Source organism: Erpetoichthys calabaricus, chromosome 6, assembly GCF_900747795.2.
Source record: "Erpetoichthys calabaricus chromosome 6, fErpCal1.3, whole genome shotgun sequence".
NCBI lineage: Eukaryota > Metazoa > Chordata > Cladistia > Polypteriformes > Polypteridae > Erpetoichthys > Erpetoichthys calabaricus.
This window is the reverse complement of record NC_041399.2, coordinates 76488788-76516531: the sequence shown is the minus strand read 5'-3', so window position 1 is coordinate 76516531 and position 27744 is coordinate 76488788. Positions and strand designations below refer to the sequence as shown.

The following is a 27744-nucleotide window of genomic DNA, read 5'->3' as shown; positions in this document are numbered from 1 at the left end:
TGGCAAGGCCCTGGGGGTGGATGAGATACGGCCGGAGTTCCTCAAGGCTCTGGATGTTGTAGGACTGTCTTGGTTGACACGTCTCTGCAACATCGCATAGACATCGGGGACAGTGCCTCTGGATTGGCAGACCGGGGTGGTGGTCCCCCTCTTTAAGAAGGGGGACCGGAGGGTGTGTTCCAACTACAGAGGGATCACACTCCTCAGCCTCCCTGGAAAAGTCTATTTTGGGGTTCTGGAGAGGAGGGTCCGTCGGATAGTTGAACCTCGGATTCAGGAGGAACAGTGTGGTTTTCGTCCTGGTCACGGAACAGTGGACCAGCTCTACACCCTTAGCAGAGTCCTGGAGGGTGCATGGGAGTTTGCCCAACCAGTCTACATGTGTTTTGTGGACTTGGAAAAGGTGTTCGACCATGTTCCTCGGGGAATCCTGTGGGGGGTGCTCCGGGAGTATAGGGTACCGGACCCCCTGATAAGGGCTGTTCGGTCCCTGTACAACCGGTGTCAGAGCTTGGTCTGCATTGCCGGCAGTAAGTCGAACCCGTTTCCAGTGAGAGTTGGACTCCGCCAGGGCTGCCCTTTGTCACCGATTCTGTTCATAACTTTTATGGACAGAATTTCTAGGCGCAGCCAGAGTGTTGAGGGGGTCCGGTTTGGTGGACTCAGGATTGGTCACTGCTTTTTGCAGATCATGTTGTCCTGTTTGCTTCATCAGGCCATGGTCTTCAGCTCTCTCTGGATCGGTTCGCAGCTGAGTGTGAAGCGGCTGGGATGGGAATCAGCACCTCCAAATCCGAGGCCATGGTCCTCAGCCAGAAAAAGGTGGAGTGCCCTCTCAGGGTTGGGAGTGAGATCCTGCCCCAAGTGGAGGAGTTTAAGTATCTCGGGGTCTTGTTCACGAGTGAGGGAAGAATGGAGCGTGAAATCGACAGGCAGATCGGTGTGACGTCCACAGTGATGTGGGCTCTGCATCGGTCTGTCGTGGTGAAAAAGGAGCTGAGCTGTAAGTCAAAGCTCTCAATTTACCAGTCGATCTATGTTCCTACCCTCACCTATGGTCATGAGCTATGAGTAGTGACCGAAAGAACGAGATTGCGAATACAAGCGGCTGAAATGAGTTTCCTCCGCAGGGTGTCTGGGCTTTCCCTTAAAGATAGGGTGAGAAGCTCAGTCATCCGGGAGGGACTCAGAGTAGAGCCGCTGCTCCTTCGCATTGAGAGGAGTCAGATGAGGTGGCTCGGGCATCTGATCAGGATGCCTCCTGGACGCCTCCCTGGTGAGGTGTTTCGGGCACCCCGGGGAAGACCCAGGACACGCTGGAGGGACTATGTCTCCCAGCTGGCCTGGGAACGCCTCGGGATTCTCCCGGAAGAGCTAGAAGAAGTGGCTGGGGAGAGGGAAGTCTGGGCATCTCTGCTCAAGCTGCTGCCCTCGCAACCCGACCTCGATTAACCGGAAGAGGATGGATGGATGGATGTGAGAGGCCTAATTTCAATACTTTGACTATACCTCAGTAACCTAACCTAAGGTATTCTCCTAAATAGAAGTTAATATTACAGAATAAGCACGCATTCTTCTTGCCTAAAACCACACTAATATTTGAATAATGACAACACAAGACTGATGAATTAAATTGCATTCATGAGTGAGACTGAAGTGCATATTGACTTATTGACTTTTGGTTCTTTCAGCAATTTTACAAGCTAAAAACACTAGTCTTACAAACACTGAATTACCCAATGGTCACAATAAAACTGTCAATGCATTAAAAATTTTATGTCTGATAATTGCACAAATCTACACATAAATACCTGGGCACATAAATTCTCCACTGTGCAATATTAAAAGTACCTGCCAAATCTGACATATTTTGGAAAAAATATTGCCCAAAGTGCCTGAAAAAATGCAACAAAATCTGTAGCTCTAAGAAGTTAATTTACAGGCTCAGATAATCATTCTCTACTTCCAAATTATATGGTGGAATGATAGCCCCTTTTCATGATATTTACATCAAAACGTATATTACTTCATGATAAAGTTACACTATATCATGGCTGCAATGTAATAGACAAACAAGGTATAAGTTTAAGTAAGTTAGTCTATTTTAATGAAAATTGGGCAATATTTTATTCAAATTGTCACCTTGAAACCCCAACTTGTGTAAAGTGTAAAAAAACACTAGATTTGGGAACCTTCTGCAAATGGGATAAAAGCTACCTAGTAAGAAAAATTCACCCTTATTAAACAAGAACTTGCTCCTGGATACTGCTTGATCATTTTTGCAGCTGGGTTGTTTAATTCACTATTACTAAATGATGTGCCACCTCATAAAATAGCTATTAATAGAGCTTGATAATTTACTTTCAGTTAATTCACATTTTAGCACATTAAATAATTCATGACAATTTAACTATATGCATACTATATAATTGCCCACAAATATGAGTACTTACAAACACATTCTGTATCCATTAATATGTGATGCACTTCACACTCGTCACAGAGCCTACCCCTCACACCTTGTTTACATATGCACTGGCCAGTAACCTGATCACAGTAATTGTGGACCGATCCAGCAGGATTGCATGTGCACAGCTGGCAGATGCCATTTTGCTCTTTTGGGTTTCCATAATAACCTTCAGAGCATCTTCACAAAAAAACAAAGAAAAAACATTGTGAAGTGTAAAGGAACAAAATATATACTATTCTTATGTACAAAAACTGATAATCTAATAAATTCTTGCATTTTGTCTGAATTATCACTATACAAAGTTGTACATGCATATACAGTACATTGTACATAAATTCTTAATCCAATTCAAGGTCTTGGTGGGGCAGAAGTTATTGTGACAGCACCAGTTCATTGTAGGACCTATTTACTGTATGCGCACACTCACACTTACAATCATAGAATGCCAATTTTTAATCTTAAATTAATCTAACACAAATGAGTTTTAGAGATTATTGGAGGAAAACCAGAACACGTGGAGGAAGACCCACATGTACACAATTAAACATGTAAGCCCAACACAGACATCAACTAGGTATGGGATGTAATCCATGATGCAGCGTCTGTTAAGCATCAGCGCCCACCAATGTATCATACTTATAAGTTTATACAGTATACAAAAAGAATTTAATACAGAATTTTATCCATGTATAATATTTTTTAAAATAAAATATATATCAGAAATATATATCAGGGGATAATATTGTCCTCTTCTACAACATTTTATGGTTTTACAAATTACCTTTAACTCAAGTGCACTTCTCAGATTGATAACATCAACCCATACCTTTCACAGTACTGCCCTTCATAACCTGGCATGCAGGCATTGCAGCGGAAGTCACCATTCCTTTCCAAGATGCAGGTGGGGCTGAAACTAAAAGAAGAGTAAGGAAAATAAGGACTTTCAGTGCAAAACAGAAATGAACTGACATAACCTAAAGGTTTATAGAATATAAAAGATAAAAATGCTGAAGTCAGTAACTTTACATTAGATTTTTTTGCTGGGTAAATTCCAAAATAGCTGCTAATTATATTGTCTCATATTTCGTCTGTCAAGCATATTATTAAATGATTTATTAGCTAAGACAATTTTCCAGCTGTCTACAAGCATTTTAGGCCAGGAGACAAATACTGAAAGTACACTCAAGTAAGACACTCTGCAGCACTATAGAGAACTTCACCAACATTCTTGGGAATCTACTGCCATCTACTGATGCAGATTACAGAAAAGAAAATAAATACATGCATGAAATAACACTCATTCCTAACATACTGATTAAGATCAGTTACCAGTGCAATATGTAGTTTGGAAAACAATTATAAAAAAGACAGAATAGTAAGCTGTAATTGTAACAAAAAAGTAGGCTGAGTTTTGAACATGTCTCTGAGGGTTTTCAAACAAGATATGTAATATATATATTAACATGCTCCAGTTACTATTATTACAGGCAAAGGTACCCAAAGACTAGAGCACTGGAAATCCAAAGTTTCATTATTTTGAGTTTTTTTAATCATCTTTTCTTATCATGGCACAGGAAAGTGCTGATGTGTTATACAGTATGTTGGTCAGACATGCAAATAATAATTTCACTGTCTTCTTGTACATGCAATACTAATACTTCTACTATTTATGTAATAAGGTATATTTTATCGCACAGGGGTCTGAAACTATTTTAATCATGTTATAGGTCAATGCCAAGATGCGCTGTCCATTCAGGGAAAATAAAGAGATGAATGGTACAAAATCTTGCATTGACATAGTCTGGCTGAGCCAGGTGTATAATATACTGCTCAAAAAAATTAAAGGAACACTTTTTAATCAGAGTATAACATCAATGTGTCTCCCAGCACAGTCTCAAGGGCATGGAGGAGATCCCAGGAGACAGGCAGTTACTCTAGGAGAGCTGGGCAGGGTCGTAGAAGGTCCTCAACCCATCAGCAGGACCGGTATTTGCTCCTTTGGGCAAAGAGGAACAGAGTGAGTACTGCCAGAGTCCTACAAAATGACCTCCAGCAGGCCATTGGTGTGAATATATCTGACAAAACAATAAGAAACAGACTTCATGAGGGTGGCCTGAGGGACCAAAATCCTCTAGTGGGCCGTGTGCTCACTGCCCAGCACCATGGAGTTTGACTGGCATTTACCACAGAATACCGGAATTGTCAGGTCCAACACTGGCGCCCTGTGCTTTTCACAGATGAGAGCAGGTTCACCCTGACCACATGTGACAGACGTGAAAGGGTCTGGAGAAGCCATGGAGAATGTTATGCTGCCTGTAACATCATTCAGCATGACCAGTTTGTTGGTGGGTCAGTGATGGTCTGGGGAGGCATATCCATGGAGGGACGCACAGAGCTCTACAGGCTAGACAACGGTACCTTGACTGTCATTAGGCATCAGGATGAAATCCTTGGACCCATTGTCAGACCCTATGCTGGTGCAGTGGGTCCTGGGTGCCTCCTGGTACATGACAATGCCCGGATTAATGTGGCGAGAGTATGCAGGCAGTTCCTGGAGGATGAAAGAATTGATACCACTGACTGGCCCCCATGCTCGCCTGACCTAAATCCAATAGAACACCTCTGGGACATTATGTTTTGGTCTATCTGACACTGTCAGGTTGCACCTCAGACTGTCCAGGAGTTCAGTGATACCCTGGTCCAGATGTGAGAGGAGATCCCCCAGGACACCATCCGCTGTCTCATTAGGAGCATGTCCTGACATTGTCAGGTATGCATGTATACAAGCACATGGGGGCCATCCAAACTACTGAGTACAATTTTGAGTTGCTGTAATGAAATTTTGGGCAAAATATACTAGCCTGCCGCATCATTTTATCACTTTGATTTTTGGGGTGTCTGACTTCAGCCCACTGTAGGTTGATAATTTTCATTTCCATCAAACAATGTGCCATCCTTTTTGAGCAGTTAATATATGTCTGAAGACAACCTTAAGTGAATTTTGCTTAAAACTGGGTGGGAACAATAAGATGGCTCAGTGAGTGTCACATTTCCAAAGCAATCTAAAGCCTCATAAAGGAGGCTCTCAAAGATTTTGAACTACAAAGTGCAATGGTGCTCTTTTATTGTGGTCAGACAGAGAGCAGGCTTCTGATTACAATAAACTCTCTGGAGCCAAAATGTCTCCTAAAAAGGCCCTTATTAAACATATATGGGTTTTGCTTGTGCACATAGCACATCTTAAAAATAAACATAACCTGCTGCAAAAACCTTTCTGTACATTTCGATTATACATTGGAATTCTAATGAAAAGTCAAGCTAAACTAAAAAGATTACAATATGCAAGCTTTCGAGGCAACTCAGGCCCCTACTTCAGGTAAGATGTAATCATTACATTTCATTACATCTTGCCTGAAGAAGGGGCCTGAGCTGCCTTGAAAGCTTGCATATTGTAATATTTTTAGTTATCCAATAAAAGGTGTCACTTTGCTTGACTTTCACTACATTCATAATGGCTAACACGGTACAACAACCTAGTACTTTTGGAATTCTAAGATACTAATGGACTAGTAGTAAAAGTATATGATACATTGCTACAAACACTGGGTGTGTTCTCTGTTGATGAGTTGCAACAATAGTGTCAGAGCCAATCTAAGGTTGAATGAAATGGCAGATATATTTGTGATAGATAGATAGATAGATAGATAGATAGATAGATAGATAGATAGATAGATAGATAGATAGATAGATAGATAGATAGATAGATAGATAGATAGATAGATAGATAGATAGATAGATAGATAGATAGATAGATAGATAGATAGATAGATAGATAGATAGATAGATAGATACTTTATTAATCCCAAGGGGAAATTCACATACTCCAGCAGCAGCATACTGATAAAGAACAATATTAAATTAAAGAGTGATAACAATGCCGATAACAATGTAGGTATACAGACTTTGTATAATTTTAGCGTTTACCCCCCCGGGTGGAATTGAAGAGTGAAAATATGAATGGCAAAATATACATTTGATGTAAGTGATGTGTCACACCCCATCAGAAAGGGTGAAAGGGACTGCCGATAAGAGAGCTGAAAACAAAGAGCCATATGAGATGCGGATTTGCCTGATGAGAAAAGTAGAAGCACAGGCAATTCTACGGAGCAACCATGGCACATCTGGTGGCACCTCTAAATGAATTAACTAAAGATAAGTTATCATTACTGTCTAATTGGAAATGCAAATGTGTCATGCCAGTATAGTTGGAGTGTTTTAACACATAGCATTATCCACAGACTATAATGGTTATCTAGATTCTGTTCGCTACTATAACATATAGTGATGCAGTAATCAAAATGCCAGCAAAATATAGTAGCAGACAGAAGCACTCAAAAGCATGGATCCAAGTTGCTGTCTCTTCTGTTGCAGCTCTCACTAAAATGTACAAACCCCATTTCCAAAAAAGTTGTAACACTTTCTAAAAATGCAATAAAAAATAAAATCTGTAATTTGGTAATTCACTTGGTCCTTTATTTAACAGGCAAAAGAACAAAAAAAATATTTTCAGTGTTTTCACCGAAAAACTTAATTCTATTTGTTAAACATAAACAAATTTAGAAATTGATGCATACAACACACTCCAAAAAATTTGGGACAGAGGCAAGTTTACCACTGGGTCACATCCCCTTTTCTTTTAATCACACTTCTTAATTGTTTAGGAAATGAAGAAAATAATTGTTGCAGTTTTTAAAGTGTAATATTTGCTCATTTTTGCTGTATACAAGGCTTGAGCTGCTCAGTAGTCCATGGTCGTCGTCTGATTCTCCTCTTCATGATGCGTCAGACATGTTCAAATTAATCATTAAGCTTCAGTTACCTTGTGCTACTGAGCTCCTAAATTGATAACAACAATTTTAGCTTTTTATTTTCTCTCAGCAACAAGTCTTTTTTTAATTTGTTTTGCTCTCTCTCCTTGAACCCTAGTGGTTTAAAGTGCATGAACTGGAGGAACTGGGAACAGAGATGTTTTAGGAAGAAGGCCTGTTGGTTTACCCTTTACCGCTCCAGATTTCATCACTATTCACTATAAACCTTTTAACACTTTGTCCTTAGATGTGTATTCTAGTTTGAGAATCATGTCTGGCCCCACGAGACAAGCATTGACGATGACAGTATGTAATGGAATATAATCCCAAATGTATGCTTTTCTTACAGAACAGAACACAAAGGATTCCCAGCTTAGCAAAGTCTCACTATTGCCAGATTGGTATTGTCAGATTGTCTGGTCCACTGTTGTCAAAGTGTACAATAATCAAAGAAACATGTTAGGCTTGTTCTTTCTTAAGAAAGAAAAAAAAGAAAGAAAATACAACTCGTAACTTCCAAGAATCTTTTCTTTCTGTATCATTGTTACATTTTTTACTACACTCACCTGGGATTTGATTGGTTTTTAACTGTGAAAGTCTACACAGGGTAAGCTGCTCCCTCCATATACTAGAAGAATTTTATGAACTATAATATAACTAGGGGGCTCCGCCCCCTGCTCGCTTCGCTCGCCAACCCCTGGCGTTGGGACATGACAAAGAGTGAGATGTATGAATTAGATATAGAATAGTGTGCAGCTTTGGATGATGCGCATAGAAATAAGAAATAGAGTGTTTGGCATATATTAATGTTTTATTGGAATGTGCTCCATGATGTCAGCATCCCGATTAATGTAGTCCAGCAGCGATTTGTATTTATCGGCTCTAAGTGAAGGCTGGTTGTTTTTTATCCACTGCAGATCATTTGATTCCGCTCGAACATAAACGTCAATGATGTATTGTTGAGTCAGCTTTCCTGCATTGAGTAATGGATTAAAGTCGTCCCTTACTGAGAGTGTGTAGGAGAAATATTCTTTCATGGATACACGTGATCGTCTCTGTGCCTGCTGTTTTTTAATTCTTGAAATTGTAGCACTCCATCCTTCCTGTCCAGTTGGAAATAATATGGGGTATGTTAAAGTATTAAGAAGCGGAAAGCAAATGTCTATGCGTTGGAATGTAGGTGTGTTGTTTTTATCAGGACGTAAATGTAGAACAATATCTCTGTGAAATGGAGGCTCACCATCTTTACTTTGAAAGACAATTGCCACTTCATTAACGACGGGCAGATTGTATCGTCTTGGATCTTGTTCTTTGTCCTTTATCAAGACCAAAGCAATTGTAGTTGCCGCTCTAACTTCTGCATTTGCTTTTGTATTTGCCTCCTTTTCAACTTCATGTAGCATTTTTATAGACTTAGCTAATGGGTGATTGTTTATGACATGAGTGACGTTTCTCATTATAGGCTCCGTGCATTGTTTGTTTTCAGGAAGGTTCATGCGTTGATATCTAGGATGTAGATTTGTGCATATTTGCGTTGTTGATTTGTTTCAGGGTGCACTGTTCCAATGCGATGCAATATTTGTCCACATATGCGAAAGCAGTATGGGCCATTGCCTTTTGGTGGCCTGATATGTACTCCGGTAGATGCAAAAGCAAATGAACTATTGTAGGATCTAATGCAGTTCATAAAGTTTTTACTTTCAGGCACATCGTTAGTTAGAAGCCTCTTTAGATATTCAGGATATGAATGTAAAGGAGGCAGTCTAATCTGACCTTTTTGATAACAACGTGTAAATTCATTATTTGTATTGCCAGTTGTTTCTTCTGTGAAGTTAAGTGAATGACAATGATTGCAAATGACATTCATTAATCCCAATGAATTTTCCTCAATAGTGGATTCCTTATTGAAGGCGTTTTCAGCCATTTGGCGTAAGCGTTTAACAGGTGTGTGGCGTTGATGTCCGCGACGGGCATGTTTTGCTTTTTGTGTTTGATTGCCTTTTTGTTGCATGTCCATTATTTGTGACGCGCTATTTTTTTCTTTTTTTTTCTTCGCCTCCGCTTTGCGCAAAGTCCGTTTCAGTCTACGCCGTGCATTGTTTGTATCGAGCCTTGTCCGTTTTTGTATGTCGGTCATTTGAGCTTTGTGCTTTTCGCGTCTTGCTTTTTTTTTTTCTCTCAGTTCATTTGCACTTTGCACACGTCTCCGTTCATTTATTCTGTCTCTTCGCTCCCTTTTTTGTATGTCTGATACGCGAGCTCTTTCGGTTTGAAATCGTGCTTCTTTCGATGCAGCACTTTGACACGCGAATCGTTTTGTACCCGTGACCGTGTATTCATGACTTGTTTCTTTCTCAGCATGCGAAATATGGATAAGTAATAAGGAGGATCGCGCTCACTGTTAATATGTATCCTTTTCTGCAGTTGAACGGTTAATAGTGCTTTATTGAAAGGACATCCACCTATGCTGACACCTATGCCGACACCTATGGTGCCTATTGTGAAGGTGTTGACGTTCACTTTAGAATATGTGGCTTTGGGTGTCACTTCTTATGGATGTGTGGGGGGGATTGTTGTTGCGCGAGCGTCTTCTTTCTTTTTGTGTTCCTGTGTCTTGTTTGAATCCCCCTCTTTGTGTGTGTCCCGTCCCTTGCTTGTAGGGTCTGTGGGGTGGTTTTGTGTTCTTTTTTTTTGTCTTCCATGGGCTTGATGAATCCCCCTCTTGGTGTGTGTCCCGTCCCGTCCAGTGCCTGTAGGGTGGGGGGGGGGGGGGGGGGGGGTGGGTTGTGGTCGTGCCCTGCTGTTGTGCGCTCGTCTGTTCTTTTTTTTTGGTGTGTTTAGTTTCGTGTGCAATGTGTTTCGTGCTTTGCCCGCGTTTGACTACTCTTTTATGTGCCTTTTCCTTTTTTTGTTGCTTGTTGCGCCTCATTTCTGTGACCACTTTTTGTATGTGCTCACTCCTATTTTCTGTGGTCTTGTCCGCCTCTCGCGGCCCCTCATCCGCCTTTGTCGCCCTTTTTTGTCCGCCTTTCTCCGACTCTCGCGGACTCTTTTTGCGCCTGCGCCTCTCGCGGACCCTCATCCGCCTCTCTCGCCCTCTTTTGTCCGCCTTTCTCGGCTCCTCAGCCGACTCTCGCGGACTCTTTTTGCGCCTGTGCAGTACGTCTTTTTGCAGCTACGGCCCATTGCCGGATGTGCCTGCGTCCATCATCCGGTTTCCGCCTCTCGAGGCCCCTCATCCGCCTTTGTCGCCCTTTTTTGTCCGCCTTTCTCCGACTCTCGCGGACTCTTTCTGCGCCTGCGCCTCTCGCGGACCCTCATCCGCCTCTCTCGCCCTCTTTTGTCCGCCTTTCTCGGCTCCTCAGCCGACTCTTTTTGCGCCTGCGCAGTACGTCTTTTTGCAGCTACGGCCCATTGCCGGATGTGCCTGCGTCCATCATCCGGTTTAGCATTCTCGGTTAGTAATATGGATATTAAAGTAGTCACATATTTCACATTTAATTAAGATATCAAAATAAATAATCTATTTAAGAATGATTATTAAACATATTCTTCCTAAAATTTGGATTCATTTGTTTAGTGAAACTGTGTTTCTTAGAATTGTTCTCTGCATTACACGGCAAAAAATGAAATCTTAACAAGCCAGACAATCTTGAAAAGAAATAATAGATCTTGTTTTTTTTATTTTAAGAATAACTGACTTGAGTAGATTTGTATGTGTAAGATATATAATCTCATTTTTAGAAAATTTAACAAGTTAAACTTTCTCACTATATTGGCAGATAATTTTGCTTGATTCTAATACCTTTTTCTTGTTTTTCTTGTTAGTCAAGAGTTTTGCCTTTAATTCAAAACATCAGTCCCATGAGGCTTTAGTTTTGTGTTTACGGCCAGTGCTGATTTTTCTGTTAAGTAACTATTTTACAATAGTTTGGAAAAAAATTATGCATTTTACATTTTTTTAACACATGACTGGATAACTTACGTGTGGTTTATGTGACATTAGTAATGTGTTTTTTTAAATCTATACACTGCTGTTTTTCACAACATTTGCTGTTGTACAGCATTGATTACTAATGGCTTCTATTAAATCATTAAGTTTTTTCTCTCTATTGTCATGAAAACATGAGATTGGGTAATTTTCTTGGCCATCACTACAAATCACAACATATATTAAATAAATGATTTTTGGGTGAAGTATTTTTTGAAGTCAAATTTGGCATCTTAAGAATTACAGATGTGTTTGTTGATGTGATATGGAATAATGAAAAGGAAAAGGTTACTGTTTCATACTAAGTCACTCGTGGATAGACATCTTTACCTTATTTAAATTTCACTGATTTGTTGCTGTCAAGATATTTTATTTTTTTGAGATGTTCAATTTTTCTAGTCCATTACCATTAGTTTGCAGTACAAAAAATTAAACATTGCAGGTTATTAGGTAAACACTGATTCAATGATTCACTTAATAAACATCGATTGTGTCTAAAATTATGAATCCTCAAAAATATTACAGAAAACTTCTTAGTATAGATTATTACATGTACTTTGTTTACATACATTTAAAAAAAAAGAGGAACTAATCTTATGTGTTCAATAACAAAAAAAAAATTATAAAGGACATGAAAGCATTTTCTAGAGCTCAGCACTAAAACAGATATACAGTAAATCCAATAACCTTGTTATTACACCTCTGCTTGGCAGTATTAATTATCTGTGGTTCCTAGAAAAATCTTTGATCTTATTTATGACATCTTTGCTACAACAAACACTAAAACAAAAAAACACAATTTTGCACCTTTGTTACTTCAACCAGTATGTTTTGAAAACTTTTTAATAATAATAATTATAATTCATTACATTTTTTTATAAGGTAGTAAGTTTTAGCCTTAAGCATTTCTCTGTAAATGTATTTAGTGTGGGTGAAAACAGATAGAATAATAAATAGAGAATAAACTTTACTTTTTGCTTTTGTGTGTCAATTTTTAAATGTCATTAGATAGATCTAGGTAAATGTGTAACAAGGTCAACAAAAAAGCAAAGAACAGAAATGTGAACTGTCTAAAATGGCCAACTTAAAACTTATAATAGTTAACATAGAAAGATTTAGAAATGTAAAGTTAAACAATAGAGTCTGGTCTGGGTGATCTCTGTTGCCAGAAGTTTTTAGCCACCAGCAAGCGTGTCAAAAATTGCACTCTCTTAGTATTTGTTTATATACAATGTAAATATTCTCAGGTGATGAATCATATGAAGTTTACCACAAGGCTTCTACTACCTGGTTTTGATTAGTTCTTCATAAGTAAGATTGTAAACAAATCCTACCTGTTGACATTGCCATGTGGGCAGGCACAGAGTGAGCAGTCATTAATGGATCCATTTACTTTTCCATAATATCCTGGGGCACATAGATTACAGTGGTAACCTACAGTATTGTGTTGACAGCCCTAGAATATGTAGAACAAAAAGAATATTGCTTTAACCTTCAGTATTGAAACAAGTTGACCAAAGGGCACCTTCAAAATCCACATAAAATGTACCTACAATCATTAACATTTTATTCTAAATACATTTTTAATTACCGATTCTTTTCCCTTTACTTTGGTTATGAATACTACAACTCAAGTACCTACCTCACATTTTCCTGTGTCCAAATCACAGATCTTGCTATGATTGTTGCATTGACATGGGACACAGGGTTCAATAAATGGACGAGGACCTCTCACATTTATCTCTGTAAGCCTCTGCCTATGATATCCTGGAGCACACTCCTGTTATGATAGTGGTTTCAATAAGAAGGAAGAATATATTTAAGCTTACAGACTGACATGGGAAAGATAAAGCAACATAAAATTCCCATCACTTGTGAAAAGGTGTTATACTATGTAAACACTGACTGAGTGGTTCAATCAATAAACATCTGCTGTACACCACACTTTCTGAAAAAATCATTTATTTAATTAATCCAGAACAAAGAGAGGCTGGTTGACTCTTAATCTTCTTTTTAGTGGAAGCTGAAAATAAATCTCATATTAGAAAGGAAGCCAGCACTGCTGTGGAATGGTCACAATATCTCTAAAATCTTTTGACCAGAACAGTAATGTTATTAAAATGTATAATCTTCTGTGCACAAAGATATCAGATGCATCTACATTTACTACCACCATTTGCATAAAAATATGAAGTAAAAATAGCACACCAAAGTTACAAAAATGCACATAGATGGAAATAATAAATGCACTGGAAAAAATCACAACTAGCATAAACTGAATATGCCAGTTACCTTCAAAAATGTGACAACCTCACATTTCTGAAATGACTTTGTCCATTACAGACGTGAGGGAACTTTATTACAGCACTATAGTGAACAACTTAGGTATTACACATGCATTCGTTCGGGGGAAAAAAAAAGTACCATACGAAATGGGGAGGTGCTTACAAAGTCTACGCTGTGATTGGGTCAGGATTCTAACACTGCTCCCAGTAATGCTAACTATAGTATTATCATTTTGCTCTCATCTAAACATTTTCTAATTCTTCTTGAGACATAGTACAATTATTGGGTCACAGGAGCTACAGCATATTCCTTCAATACAGGGCACAAGGTACGAACCAGGTTTGGATGGGACAGCAATCTTTCACAGATATACACACACACTTATGTATAGCCAATTTAGCATCACCAGTATACTGATCTACAAATCTTTAAGATGTAAGATGTGGGAGGAAACTGGAGTACCTAAAAAAAATCACACAGTCTCAGAGAATGCATAAACCTCACAGGCAATGGATTTGAATCATGATCTCAAGGGATGTAAAGATTATTATATTAATTTAAGAAAATGTATACCTGACATGAAAGACCAGCATAACCTGAAGGGCAATGGCAGCTTTCAATGTAGTGGGCAACTTCCCTGCCAAAACTTAATTCATCCATATCAACTGCCACCTCCATTGAAATGTTGGAAATCCTAAAAATAAAGAAAAGAATAACCAGAGTTTCAACTACATTTATTATTAAAAGAAAAATATTTGTACAATTAGAAATAGATAAATCTACAGATGCACATCTATATTTGTATATATTTTTTATATTATACTTGTTTTATTTGGGCTGTTATTTTAGGAAATAAGTGGTTTCAGTCAATGTTACTAGTTCAGTTCAAGACCCCAACTCAATGTGTAACTCTGAGAAAGTTAATTAACTTCCATTTGTTCCAACTGTAAACAAATGCCAGTTTTGTAAGTTTGCTTGTAAAAAGATGTCTGCTAAATATGCAATTATAACAATAACAGATAGATGTGAGGTTATAAATGAAAATATGATATATGTATACATTAAATTAAAATGCTGAAAAAAAAAGAAATATGAAAATGTGTATAACCTGGTCATAGTATACTTACTGTTAAATTAAAAAAAAAAGAATGTTAGGTCGGAATTATGTTGCAGACATAATAAGAGGAATCACAGATGCTTTCTCAAATTTGTACCATAACAATTTATTTTCACGTTACATGTGACCTTTCAAAATTGGGCAGCGTCACAAATGATTTTAAAAAGAAGAAACAAAAAAGGCTTCCTGTACTGAATTTCTGATAGAACTTATAGAGTCACATCAATATAAAAATAATTAGAAAAGACAAGGATAAAGACTCAATGTTGTGGGCTGGTAGTTGTGGGATACTATATAAAAGTGACTTCTTCTGATATTCTAACCTAATTTCTAGCCCCAAACTTTGTTTTGCGGAGGATGGGTTACAACACTATTGAATTTTGATGCCTATCTCAAAAGTTAAAAAATTATCAGACACCAAACTGCTATATCATAAAAATATGAAATACTTAAAAACATGACGTGACTTTTGTCATGTTGTATATTTACATCGCATACACTATGCCGAGGAGACTATGATAAAATATTCTCAACGATTCATTCATTTATTAGAATGTAGAGTTCTTTGCTATGGCATTCTGCCATCTAATATTAGACACAGCTGAAAACCACAATTTTCTTTAAACTCGCCCACTGGGTGCAGTGTTAGCATTCAGTTTACCTGAAAGCATGTATGAGTTGTATGAAACCAAAAGGCAATTTATGTTATAAATACACATTGTGTATTTTCAAAATTAGTTAATGTGAAATAAAGAAAAAAATATATAGCAATTAAGACAATCTCTTGAACCTGTAATTGTGAACAATAAGTGGATGAATGAATTTAAAATAACACTATCTTTTAAAGTAAATCTTTTAAAGTAACACGTCTATCTTTTTCAGATAGCTGTTTTGACGTGTATAATGTACATCATTGCTTTTTTTTATATTTCAGGATGAATATTTTGGGAAAGTAGTAAATAAGAACATAGTGGGATTAAAATGATGAGCTTGGTCACATTATATGATTAATAAATGTTTTGGTAAAAAACTGGTCAAACATCAAAATAATTCTAATTTTTAATCTCAGTCTTCTATAACTAGACTATTTATTTTCTCAAGAAAAAGATACTGCTAGGACAGCTTCTACCTCCCTATGACTTTTTATTGGAATACTTGGGTAAATATACATGAAGAAATGATAATGTCCTCTTCAAGCATAAATAAACTGAATATTTCAGTCCCTTCTACAAATAGCAGAACATATTACTGACATTGGCTGGCATATTTAGGATGAAAATACATTTATGCACTACCATAATATCTACACCAAGGGGCGCACAATTCAAGATCATAACAAAAACTGCTGGGATTTCACAACTTTAAAGTACCTGTTTTCAGGTGAAATCTTATACAATAATTCAAGCTACCTTTTACAGATTTGCTGTGATTTCTCTGTAAAACAGAATAAGACACTTTTCTTTAATTCAAAATTTAATTTCATGCCATGATACTGTACATCTTAAAGCCTGCACCAACTGCATCTCTACAATCTGTGCTGTTAGTAGACCTATTAGTGAACATGTGCAAGTGCTCTGTCAACTGATTAGTTCTCTATTACCTTTTTAGTTTTTCAGTGTTGTAGGGCTTAATATCATTTCATGCAACTCTGTACTCATCTAGGTAGATGGCACTGAGAATCTTTTTGCTTAACAAATGACTGAAACTAGGTTTTTTGCTGTATTGTGAATGCCACTATGTAACTTAAAATTATGACACAGAGACACTTGCTTTGTTGAAGAAATAACTTATATAAGTTATCTTCATCTAGGTAGTGAGAAATGTTCTCATCAGGGGTTGCAGAGTAGATAGTTGACACTCCCTTTATTACTCCTTCCACTACTCACAAGACTACTCCTTCCACTTTCTCTCTGTGGGCAAGGCAAACTACGAAAGGTACAGCAGGCTTGGCATCACTGATACAGTAAACAACAAGCAGTGATACCCAATACTAATCTTACCATGGCCTTCAGGGGTCACAAGGAGCTTACTTTATGCAACCAAATTTGTCATGTGAATAAACCACATTGATTATGGAAATCCATGCTAATCTAAATGTGGGGTTACATTAACTTTAATAGCCTCCACATCCCACTAAATGTCATTTGTAGACACTAATGAATTGTTGCATCACAAACCATTCTGCAGCATTGTCACAGGTAAATATTTGAGGGGACTGTGACAGATCAACACCTTTAAAAAGCAACTTTGGAAATATTTGTAATTTTTTTCACACTGATCAATACAAAAATTGGAAAAGTACAAATTTCAGCATTTACTGCCCCTTCAGTCTATTACATATTTACAGTAGGTATCTTTTCCAGAAATTATAGTTATGATTCTTTTATGTATCTGTATTTTGTTTATTTTGCCATTGGCTTCCCTCACTTACACCTACTTTATTTTTTTCAATAATTCTTTGTTCCATACTAATTCAGACTTGTGTAACCTTTTCTATATTTCTTTATAATAGTATTTCATATTATCTACATGATTGTTATGCCCTGTTAATCTTCTTACTCATTTTTCCAGCTAAGTGCTATATACTTAACTGAGATTTTCTCTGAGTGCCTGAGGGAGTTTCTGTTAGAACCTGTTGAAATCTGCTGTGGAACATTTTAAGGTGGTTTACAGTACATTATATAACCTCATAACAATTCAATTACCTAAAATGTACAGAGGTGGACTACACTCAATTAATTATGTGACTTCTCAACACAATAGTTTATGTAGGTAGGGTATTGTAAAATGGTTGAATAATTATGTAATTAGTATTTTAACATTTTTTTACTTTCACTTTAATGTTTTAGCCATTACTGTATTGATCAATGGCAAAATTTCACATTAAATATTTTACCGTAGATACTCGCGTATTAGTCGATCTCGCAGATAAGTCGAGTTTGTTATGACCCACGTATAAGTCGAGGGTAAAACTTGACAGCTATCAGAGATAGAGGGCGACAATCAGCTGTTAATGGCGACAAAACTCACTGTCATGTCACAGGCATTCCCTCTGTGCTTGGAGAAATGCTAGACTTGTTGACTCGGCAACTAATCCTTGCGTGTGTGTGAGTTGCGAAATGTAAACAAAGGCAAGATGGAGTCGATATGTCACAAGGGAGCGAAGCGAGTGCAGAAAAGAAAACACTCAGCAGACGATGTTTTGCACATTATCACTGAGTCAGACTCTGATTTTTCAGAATCGGACTTTATTGACAGTGATCAGGAATCAAGCAAGAGAGTGAGAAGCCGGCATCAGCTGACCGGACACCAGCCGATGCCGTGCCAGCTGATCGGCTGCCAGCTGAACGCATTCGCGCAGCCGATGCACCTACGGCAAGGTTCGCGTGGGAGGAATACCCAGACATTGATCCGTGGGAGCCAAACTGGCTACCGGACTTCACAAGACAGCATGGCTTGCTGTTGGACATGACAGATCACCCGCTGCTGGACTACTTCAGGCTGCTCTCTCCTGATGCTGCTTTTCACCTACTGTCAGACGAGATAAACAGGTAGGCAGAGAAATTTTTTGAATCTCGGGCTGCGCTTGCATCGCATTGATAGCGTGTGTTGCCTTGGTTCTTTTGATTCCAAATCTGGTTGCACATGGCAGCTAATGGTATGTTTGTTATCCAAAACCTGCAAAAGCTAATGCTCAAATTCAAGTATTTCACAGTTTAAAGAATTATTTAATGAAATTAGAAAAAAACTAGCTAATTAGCAATAGTATTGCTGGCTTATAATTATTTCAAAGACCATGGAAAACGGCAGATGACCGGTGACTTAACACCGTGAAGCGTTGAGTGTACAATGTCATTACCCAAATTCTATGGACAATTGTGTTGCCCCGCGGATAAGTCGACCCTGTTTTTTTGAATGAATTTTAAGGCATAAATTTTTCGACTTATACGCGAGTATCTACGGTAATATTCCATATTTTCAAAATGAGATAATCATTGCTTGCCTAAATTGGTATGAACAGCTTAAAGACAAGGTAGTGTGTATTTTCTGTCGTTAATTTATTTGTGTGTCACACAATGAGGTATGTGGGGACTGAATTACTCAAACAATACAGGGTGGTCCAGATCTAATTATGCAATTATTGCATTGCATTGCATTAAACCACCCTATAGAGTATTTTAAAATGTCCAAAACTATTGTGTGTGCAGCTTTTGGGCATCCCCCACCATCACTGTGCTCCCAAGGAAAAACATGTAAAGGATAAATATTTGGAACCCTTTTTTAGTTGAAAACTTACTACATGGGAATACTACTTCATCTCTTTTAGACAGCCTTGTTGTTTTCATAACAGTAGATGGACCAAGGTTAGCGTATTACAAAGTACTTTCTTTAAGCTGTTCTTAACTTCAAACTATTACATTTTCTTGTTTTTTCTCTCACTGGTAAAACTGTATTACCCTTGTTATGTCATGAACAGTATATGTTACTTATGACTGTTCCTTAGCAGAAGGCTCACTATTATATGTAATCACTAAGTACAACCAACTGAACACACCTTGTCACTTTCAAATTTCATCAAAGAGAAGTAAAATATAAAGACATTACCTGCTCTGTTGCAGACCACTACCAAATGATGCTTTAATAAGAATGTATTCAATATTCCCAAGTACTGACATGAAGTCTGAGTGAGTGACAGCCCAGTCAGAGACAGAGTTGAAGTATTTCCATTTATGCTACAAAATAATTGTGAAAATGGAAAAATACATATACTTAATGTTATAAGCCTCTTGTAGAAAAAAATGTCAAATTAAAATTATTTGCTTAACAAATATATAAAAGCAAAAAAATCTCGTAATTTGAAGAAGGATGCATCACTAACCTCCATCAAGTCAATTTCCTGAGGTGTTCTTACACGATTTTCAGGTGGAGGCAAGTCATGGTAAATGACCAATTTGCCAACACGTCCACCTTTGATGAGCACTTGAGGCTCAAAATCATAGATCCCAGAGCCTTCAAGAGCATAGAAAGCCAAGGTATATTTTAGCTTTCCTCCATAAGAGAGCAGCTGAAGAAAAGCAAAAAAAAGACATTATGTCATTTTATGAAGTACCTAGATTTTACTGTTTCCAATTGCTAAGTATATAGAGATACATGGTCTAAAGACTGGAGAGTAAATATCTCATACATCTTAGATAGTGCTTATTAAAATTACTAGCAAGTCATTTTTTTTATTAATTAGACTAACAGTACTGTCGCCAGTGATTGTTAAATAAATTGAAATATAAACACTTTGCTCAGAAATATACCTCCTTGATAACAATATTCTCTTAAACGAGTATTTAACTGGCCTAATTGATAACAAAGTTTGGCTTTGAAAAGTGTTGGGAAAATGTGTGAACATTCACAATCTCAGAAAACTAGTACACTTAGGCCTTCTATTGCATAAAATTTTATATAACTGGTGTAAGAAATCTGGAACAGATTAATACAGCATACGGTGCTAAACTCATTTAGGAAAAACAATTGTTGCTAACTATATTTTTTTTGTAAGTTAACATTAATAAAATTATTAAAAATAAAAGTAAGTTTGACTGCATGTAACAATAGTAAAAATGTCAGGCATTAGTATGAACATAACTTCATTTTTTACTGCAGTAACTGCAACTACAATGCTTGTTTTGAGAGATTGTTTAAATGCAAGAGACTAAATGTTTCCAAAAAGAGACACAATGTTTCTAAATGGGGACACCTTCTACCAAACAGTATAACTCTGTAAGGCTATGGGATATGATGTCTAAACTTGGCACAATGATAGCTGACATATTGGGGAACAAAAGAAAACTGCTTCCAGGGTTGTGCCTTTTTGTGTTATTTTTGTGTATGTAATTTAGGCGCAATAATGCCAAAAAACCCTTATTGCATAGGGGGTAAACCCATTTTTCCCTCCAATCCAATAATTTTCAACTACTTGATTAAATAATATGCACTTCCTTAATTTTGCTAAATACTGTAGTGTGAATTTTTATACCATTTCATGCCAACTTGATGACTTTTAGTTTAATATGAGATAAACTTCTGTTTTTTATCTCAATGAAGATCTGTATGAAGATAAATACTGATTTGACATATCAGTGTATACATTCTTACCTTACTGCCTTGAAACAGATCTGGTAACCTCCAGTAGTATGGTTCAGTAAGTGTGGAATGACGTATCAAATTAGCATCCAATAGGGTGTCTGATGCATGGTGGAATACACCCTCCTCTGTTCCCGAAAGGTCACTTTGACTGACCACTCTCAAGATATTAATATCTGGGTTCAAAGAAATCTTTACACAAAAAAGAGGTTATTTATAGTTGTGTAAAAGGAAAAGAACTGTACTGTAAATGTATTCTCCAAAAAAGTAACATGTATCATAAGATTTGAAATTGCACCCCTTTCAAGGGGTTCCCTACTGAGATGGCTTAACCTAAAACTAATACAGTGACATATCAGTGTTAAAGCGGGACATATAAAAGAAATCCCTGAAAGTTTCAGAGTAACAGTTGTTTGGCTAATGTGTTTACAGTTGTTTGGCTAATGTGGGATCGTACCTGGTGTCCAGATTACCTTCATGTAACCTAACAGGCTACTGGAAATCAGTGCCAAATTTCCCATGCTTTTAAAATAAATTTGTCTCACACTAGAGAATGTAATAGTTCTAATACAAATTACAGCAGCATAAGTCTTAAAAATCAGTCTTCTTAATTTTTTATGATGAATTGGTAAAACAGCCACCTGCAAACTTACAGGAATTCTCACAAGTCCATCAAGCTCCTTACATACTTCAGATACTCCAAAACAGAAACACGGCCTACAGCCTAAGGGGTCCTCTACAGAAAGAGCAAAAGTCCCTGGTTTACACTGATTACATCTATCACCTTCCACGTTTTCCTAAAAGCAAACAAACAAGACACAAATTAAGTGTGTTACTTTTGTAACAATATACATTTTTATTCAATACAGTAACCAAAATATTCCATATAAATTATTTAATATTTATCACACAATTCTCCTTATGATAATTAAGCATTAGTGAATACTTAACTGTAGCTGGTAGCAGTAGGTTTTTCATGAATGAGTATGAAGTACAGTGAAGTTCTTAATTGCATGCCCAACCAAAATGCAACATGTCTCCACTCTCTGGCACCAATTCCAGCAATACTATATTAAAATACTTTATATTAAACTATTTAATATGGTATATAGTAGACTTTTTTGGTGTATGATGGAAACCTACATTCAGCTGTGAATAAAACTGGAAGAACTACCAAGCAGGCCTATGTGTATTCATCCTCCCATTTTGCTTTTTATGTCCAATTGTGTGCCCTGGGGACTAATTAGAACTCTTAGTTGTCATTTTAAAAACTATATATGTGAGCATATTTGCTGGAGTGTGACTTAAGTCAGTGGTTAAAAAAATACAGTAGCTTATAAGCTAGTGATTCTGCAGAGACTATAAATTTCGAGTCGCTTTCATGCATCACCTTTATTTCAGATTATCTACGGTGGTTTTTAAATTAGATTTTTTTTAATAATTTATGCAATACCAATGTAAGGAGTCCGGTTCTTCATAGGCTCTCAATCACTGAATTATTAAGTAGCATAGAAAGTTTTTTAATAAACAGAGCAGATGTTAACAAGAATCTGATACATGTATTATTACTACATATAACATAAAACTAAACTGAACCTGACTGCATAATTTAGATTGTTTCAAAATGGACTACTCTTCTAAAGCAGAAATTCTTCTTTGGAATTGTAGGGATAATTAGTTTTTACGTTATTGATCCTGTAATTATCCCTTAGGTGCGCTTAATGTAGGTTGGAGAAAGCATTACTACTAATGCTACTGCATTTAACATTAAGTTATATTTAAAGATATATTTTAACTGACATACTGTAAGCCTATGACTATCTTGTTAAACTTGAGTTTGTAGTTGTGAAACTAACTTTTTGCTGATAATGCTGATTAATGATGTTGCATTTGTACATTCCTGTAAATTTTCCAGATGAAACTAATTCAAATTTTCTCATTTCAGATTCTTTGATTTTAGGCTATATTTGCTTTAGAGTGTTATGGTCTGAGCTATAAAAACAGTAAATTCTGAGGATTTAACCTTGATTTTATTTAGGGGCAATGACTAGTAGAAGGCAATCTTTCATTAAAGAGAATACATCTGTGATCCCATTGTCAGACAGAGGTCTACACACTGAAATCTAAATACCCACATTTCAAAAGAAAGAAAAATTTGCAGTAAGAAAAAAAAATTCAAAGGTACAAAGATGTCCTAATTATATAACTTCCTTAGTTACAAAGCTAGGATGTAGACAGGCGTCACACAGCCGTACTAAATTGCTGCCATGTCCATGTGATTACCAATGAAATGGCCAAACACAAAAATTGTCAGTGGCTATTAAAAGAATGCACTACAAAATAGATAGATAGATAGATAGATAGATAGATAGATAGATAGATAGATAGATAGATAGATAGATAGATAGATAGATAGATAGATAGATAGATAGATAGATAGATATACACATAACAATAAAATTACAAAAGAGATGATCATAACATATAGTTATTAAAACCACTGTACATTACCAATCTTTGTTCTATGCTTTTCTATACCTAATTGTTTTTCTGTATCCCAAGTTAAATTAACTAATTATAGTCATTAACTGAAGTGTTTTATGTGAACAATAGATTCATCAACCCCCAAGCAAAATGTATGTCAATATGAGGGTAGTGAGCATGGTGAAAACAGACATTTCCATGGACAAATTAAAGTTATGTCTGCAAACTATTTGCTATTCATAACCATAAAAATAGAGTCAACGTTTGAAAACAGAATGAGAACAAGGCGTTTTTCAGTCAGGCTGGAAGGCAAAACTAAATGAGCTGAAAAATAACCTTGTCTTAAACAATCTTAACATTTACTAAAAGATAAACAGAAATAAAGGTTATTTTCACAAAGGAAAGTAATTAATAACACAATGTTTTGCCCCTATAGCCTTCATCATGTGAGCTTCTGAAAATGAAAATTAGAGCAAAGTGAGTGGTGATGAACAGTGAATACTGTACTATTAAAAGGCAGCACTCAAGCACAACAAACAATATTTACTGAATGGCAGATAAGCTGTACAATAGTCCAAATTAACTTACCTTGCAAACACATTTGCCAGTTTCCTCTTCACAGCTACAAATGCCATGTTTTTCATTGCAGAACTCTTGTCTTGTCCCATTTATGTTGCAGTTACAAGCAATGCATGCTGGGAAAGACCGAAATCCTAAAGCACACTCATCACACCTGTCTCCTCCAAATCCAGGTTTGCAGTGGCAATGGCCAGACAAGAGGTCACATTGAGAACTGACTGATCCTATAGTACTACAGTTGCATGCCTAAAAAACACAAATGCAAAAGAATAAACTATGTAGCAAATGTCATAAATGATTCAATGGTTTCCATTCAGTGTTAACAGATGTAAAGCCAATAACAAAAGATGCTATTTAAAATATAAATATACTGTATAAAGTATAATAAATCACATTAAAAGAAATCAGTGCATAATGGATGAGCGCTTCTTCATAAACAAACAGATAAAACTTTATTTGTCCCCAAAGGTAAATCTGTCTTTTTACGGAAACGTAATAAATAAATAAAACAATTATATAATAACAAATAACAAACCCCTCTCAAATATACACCAGAATGACTAAAAAGAAAGAAATCTAAAAGGAACAAAATATTCCGACTTGGCAGCTACAGTCACAGTGAAACACTATACAGACATATTGCTATTACATATCAATTGTAGACAAACAGTGGCCACCAGAGGGTGTCCAACCCTTTCTATTGTGAGAATTCTCCAAAATTATATCTACTAGGAAGAGTCCTGAAAGACACATTGTAGGGACAGGAGATTGGTTGTATAGTCTGTAAGAAACCTGGAGGGAAGTCAAACTAGCAAAAATAATAGGGTTCCTTGACCCACTTACTGAGCTGGTACCAAGAGAATGTAAAACATTTCTGAGAAAGCACAAGGCAGCAGTAATATTGTAGATTGTTCTCTGAGCCTGAATATGGAGCCCACATTGAGCTTATAGGATAAATGTGTGAGAACTGAACTGGAAAATGACTTACTAACTAAAGAATGATTGCGAAAGACAGAGAGAGAGAGGTAAAGGAAGTGAGAAATGTCTTAGTAAGTACAAAAGTTGAAAAATCACCTAACCAGACAGTCATTGCTGTTCAGGCATGTATTTCAAACACTCTCTGTTCTTATGCAACTGTCTTCTCGCTGTAAATGATATTCCCTTGTATGCATTCTGAATTCCCCACAGTACCTCACAATTTACTTATTTCTGTCTACCTGATATAATGGCTCACTCTACTGTCCATCTCATATTTCACAAAAGCTGTTCCCTCTTATCAGCTTTCATTCTTGTTTCTGGCTTCTCAAGCTCCATGCCAGAAAATGTTTACCCCATCTAGTCTGTGATTCTGGATTTAACTTAGTGCTAGTTCTAGTGTAAAGTGGTGTTTTAACTACAGCGTAGGGTTCCTTTCAGAGACATCCCTTAAGTTAATTTAATGATCAAGAACACCTCTATAAGGTCCCAGGGCTGTATGGCCACAGTGATCTTAGGCAGTCCTTATTTATAATCTTCTGTATAAAGGGCCAGGGACTTATGCACCATTCATGCTGTCTGCCCTCCATATCACACAGCATGGTTCCAGTTCACACATGTGACAGGCCCGTCACTGCTTTCTGCTGACTTCCAGCTGCATCCTTCTAGTTTTCCTAAACCTTTTCATACCTACAGTGTCACTTTCTTCAACAGTGTGGATTTTTTTTTGTTTGTATGGCTAACTGACATTGTGATAACTTTTACTAAACTAGTACCTTTTCCATTCTTGGCAAACTGTTGTCCACTGAGCAATTCCTTATATTATGTTAAATGAATAATATATAATAAATAGAAGTCTTCAATGACTTGGGGCACATTATAATAACAACATCAGTAATGATATCTATGTAAAAAACTGAAAGTACAGAAAACATACCTTGCAACCTGTCAGAGAATTATGATCCCAGTAGTCTTCCTGGCAGATTTCACACTTGGCACCAATAGTGTGAGGTGGGCAGATACACTCACCTGTCTCGGCATTGCAGGTGTTATGGGTGTGGGCACAGTTGCAAGCTTTTATAAGATACAAAAATGTAGCTATTAATTTAACAATAAATTATTAATGTAAATGTTTTGTGTCTAGTTTTTCAGTTCTAGGTTTCAGAGAGCCTAAGCATATTCTGAAATCATTACGCACATAGTTAGAACCAATCATGGTCAAAAAAGCAGCCACACATGACAAAATACACTCTCACTCTCACTCACACAACAACACTCACCATTATTACACCAATTTGGTATGACCAATTATCCTAACTTGTAAATCTTTAGTACACAAAATACAAATTAAAAATACCTTTTTTAAACTATGATAATCCATTCATTTTTTAACCTGATTTGTCTATTATAGGGTGTTGGGGTGCAAAGCCTATACTGGCAGCATTGAATGCAGGTACAAATCCTAAATAAGACACCAATTTACCACATTCACAGTCCCTTACTCCAATTCAGCTTACAAACTTACAAAGAATGTGGGAGCTCTCTCTGGGCAGAAAATCTTTAACCTCATTAGAACATGTGAGACGAACAATTAAATACAGTATACATTTCAGAAAATAAGACAACACACTAACATTTTGTGGTTCATACAGTTTAAATGTTGATTCTCCATAATGTTCATGCACTCCTCTGATTTTCTGGAAGTATTTATTTAACAGTATTTTACCAAAAATACATGTACTTTGGACATTGTGAACATACATCTGGTAAACTGACATGATGATTATCCAACACGGGTTACTAGAGATTTTCTTCATGTATATTTTAATATTGTTTGCTGTTATACAGTATTGGGCCAATAGTGACCCCCATTGGAGCGCACTGTATCATAAACTTTGTGATCTCAATTTTCATGAAAACATGAGATTAAAATCATTTCTCAGCCATCACTACAAACAATACTGGGTACATAACATATAAAAATGTATCATCTTTGGGTGGAATATCCTTTTAATAAGCAGCATTTACTGTCTAAAAATATGACAAATTTATGCAAGAAAAAAAACAAAAAGATAAACAGTTTGTTATAATAAACTTACGAGTACAGCCATCATCCTGGAAGTTGTAAAATCCATGGGCACAACGGTCACATTTTTCTCCAGCTACTCCTAGGATACAGTGACACTGACCCTCATCACTGCATTCTTCTGTGAGAGATCCAGTCAAATTACACTTGCAGGGCTGACAGCCAAGGCCGCTACTCAACCCAAAGTGTCCAGGCTAAAGGTGAAAAAGGACAAAAGCTTCCTAAACCAGACTATCTACTAAAATGTAACAATGAGACATGTCTATAATGTGCAGGTTTCCTGATTATTTTCTGTACTTGAATTTCACCCCTGGTATTTTTTGTGCTAAGGATGCATTTTAGTTTTTACACCTTATGCAAATATATTGTTCTGTAGTGGCCTCTTTGGGTAAAGTCCCACTTTATTACATTTACTGCCAGGACAATTAGGGCTCCCAGCAAACGCTCTTGAAATGGAACTGAAATCGAGAGTTGATTTGTAACTAGTTCTGTTTTAATACAAAAAAAATCGTTACTAATTCAATCATACATTATCCCATATTTTGGTTAAGGTTACACTGTGGTAGAGCACAATGAGCACAAAAAAGTGGCATTCTGCACAGACCTAAATTAATTCACACCAGGCAAAACTAAACTAGTACAGTAAACCCACACATACACAGGAAGAATGTTCAAACTCCACAGAGCTAGGAATCAAACTGGGGACAAATACTGCAATGAAGAAATGCTAACTTTTGCACCAATGTTCCATAA

The 27744-nt window shown here is 36.8% G+C and overlaps 1 protein-coding gene across 1 annotated transcript in view; it reads right to left on the bottom strand.

Moving 5' to 3' along the window:
• The window catches only part of lama1 (laminin, alpha 1), a 200034-nt gene that overhangs the window by 64892 nt on the left and 107398 nt on the right, over window positions 1-27744 (bottom strand). The window contains exons 21-32 of the mRNA XM_051928752.1: window positions 27005-27185; window positions 25843-25979; window positions 23940-24176; window positions 21521-21664; window positions 20880-21059; window positions 19612-19797; window positions 19338-19465; window positions 14189-14309; window positions 12972-13109; window positions 12664-12785; window positions 3297-3383; window positions 2454-2647 (exon numbers count right to left, since the gene is read on the bottom strand). Of these exons, the coding sequence (XP_051784712.1) occupies window positions 2454-2647; window positions 3297-3383; window positions 12664-12785; window positions 12972-13109; window positions 14189-14309; window positions 19338-19465; window positions 19612-19797; window positions 20880-21059; window positions 21521-21664; window positions 23940-24176; window positions 25843-25979; window positions 27005-27185 (1855 nt within the window). The remainder of the gene's footprint in view (window positions 1-2453; window positions 2648-3296; window positions 3384-12663; window positions 12786-12971; window positions 13110-14188; window positions 14310-19337; window positions 19466-19611; window positions 19798-20879; window positions 21060-21520; window positions 21665-23939; window positions 24177-25842; window positions 25980-27004; window positions 27186-27744) is intronic.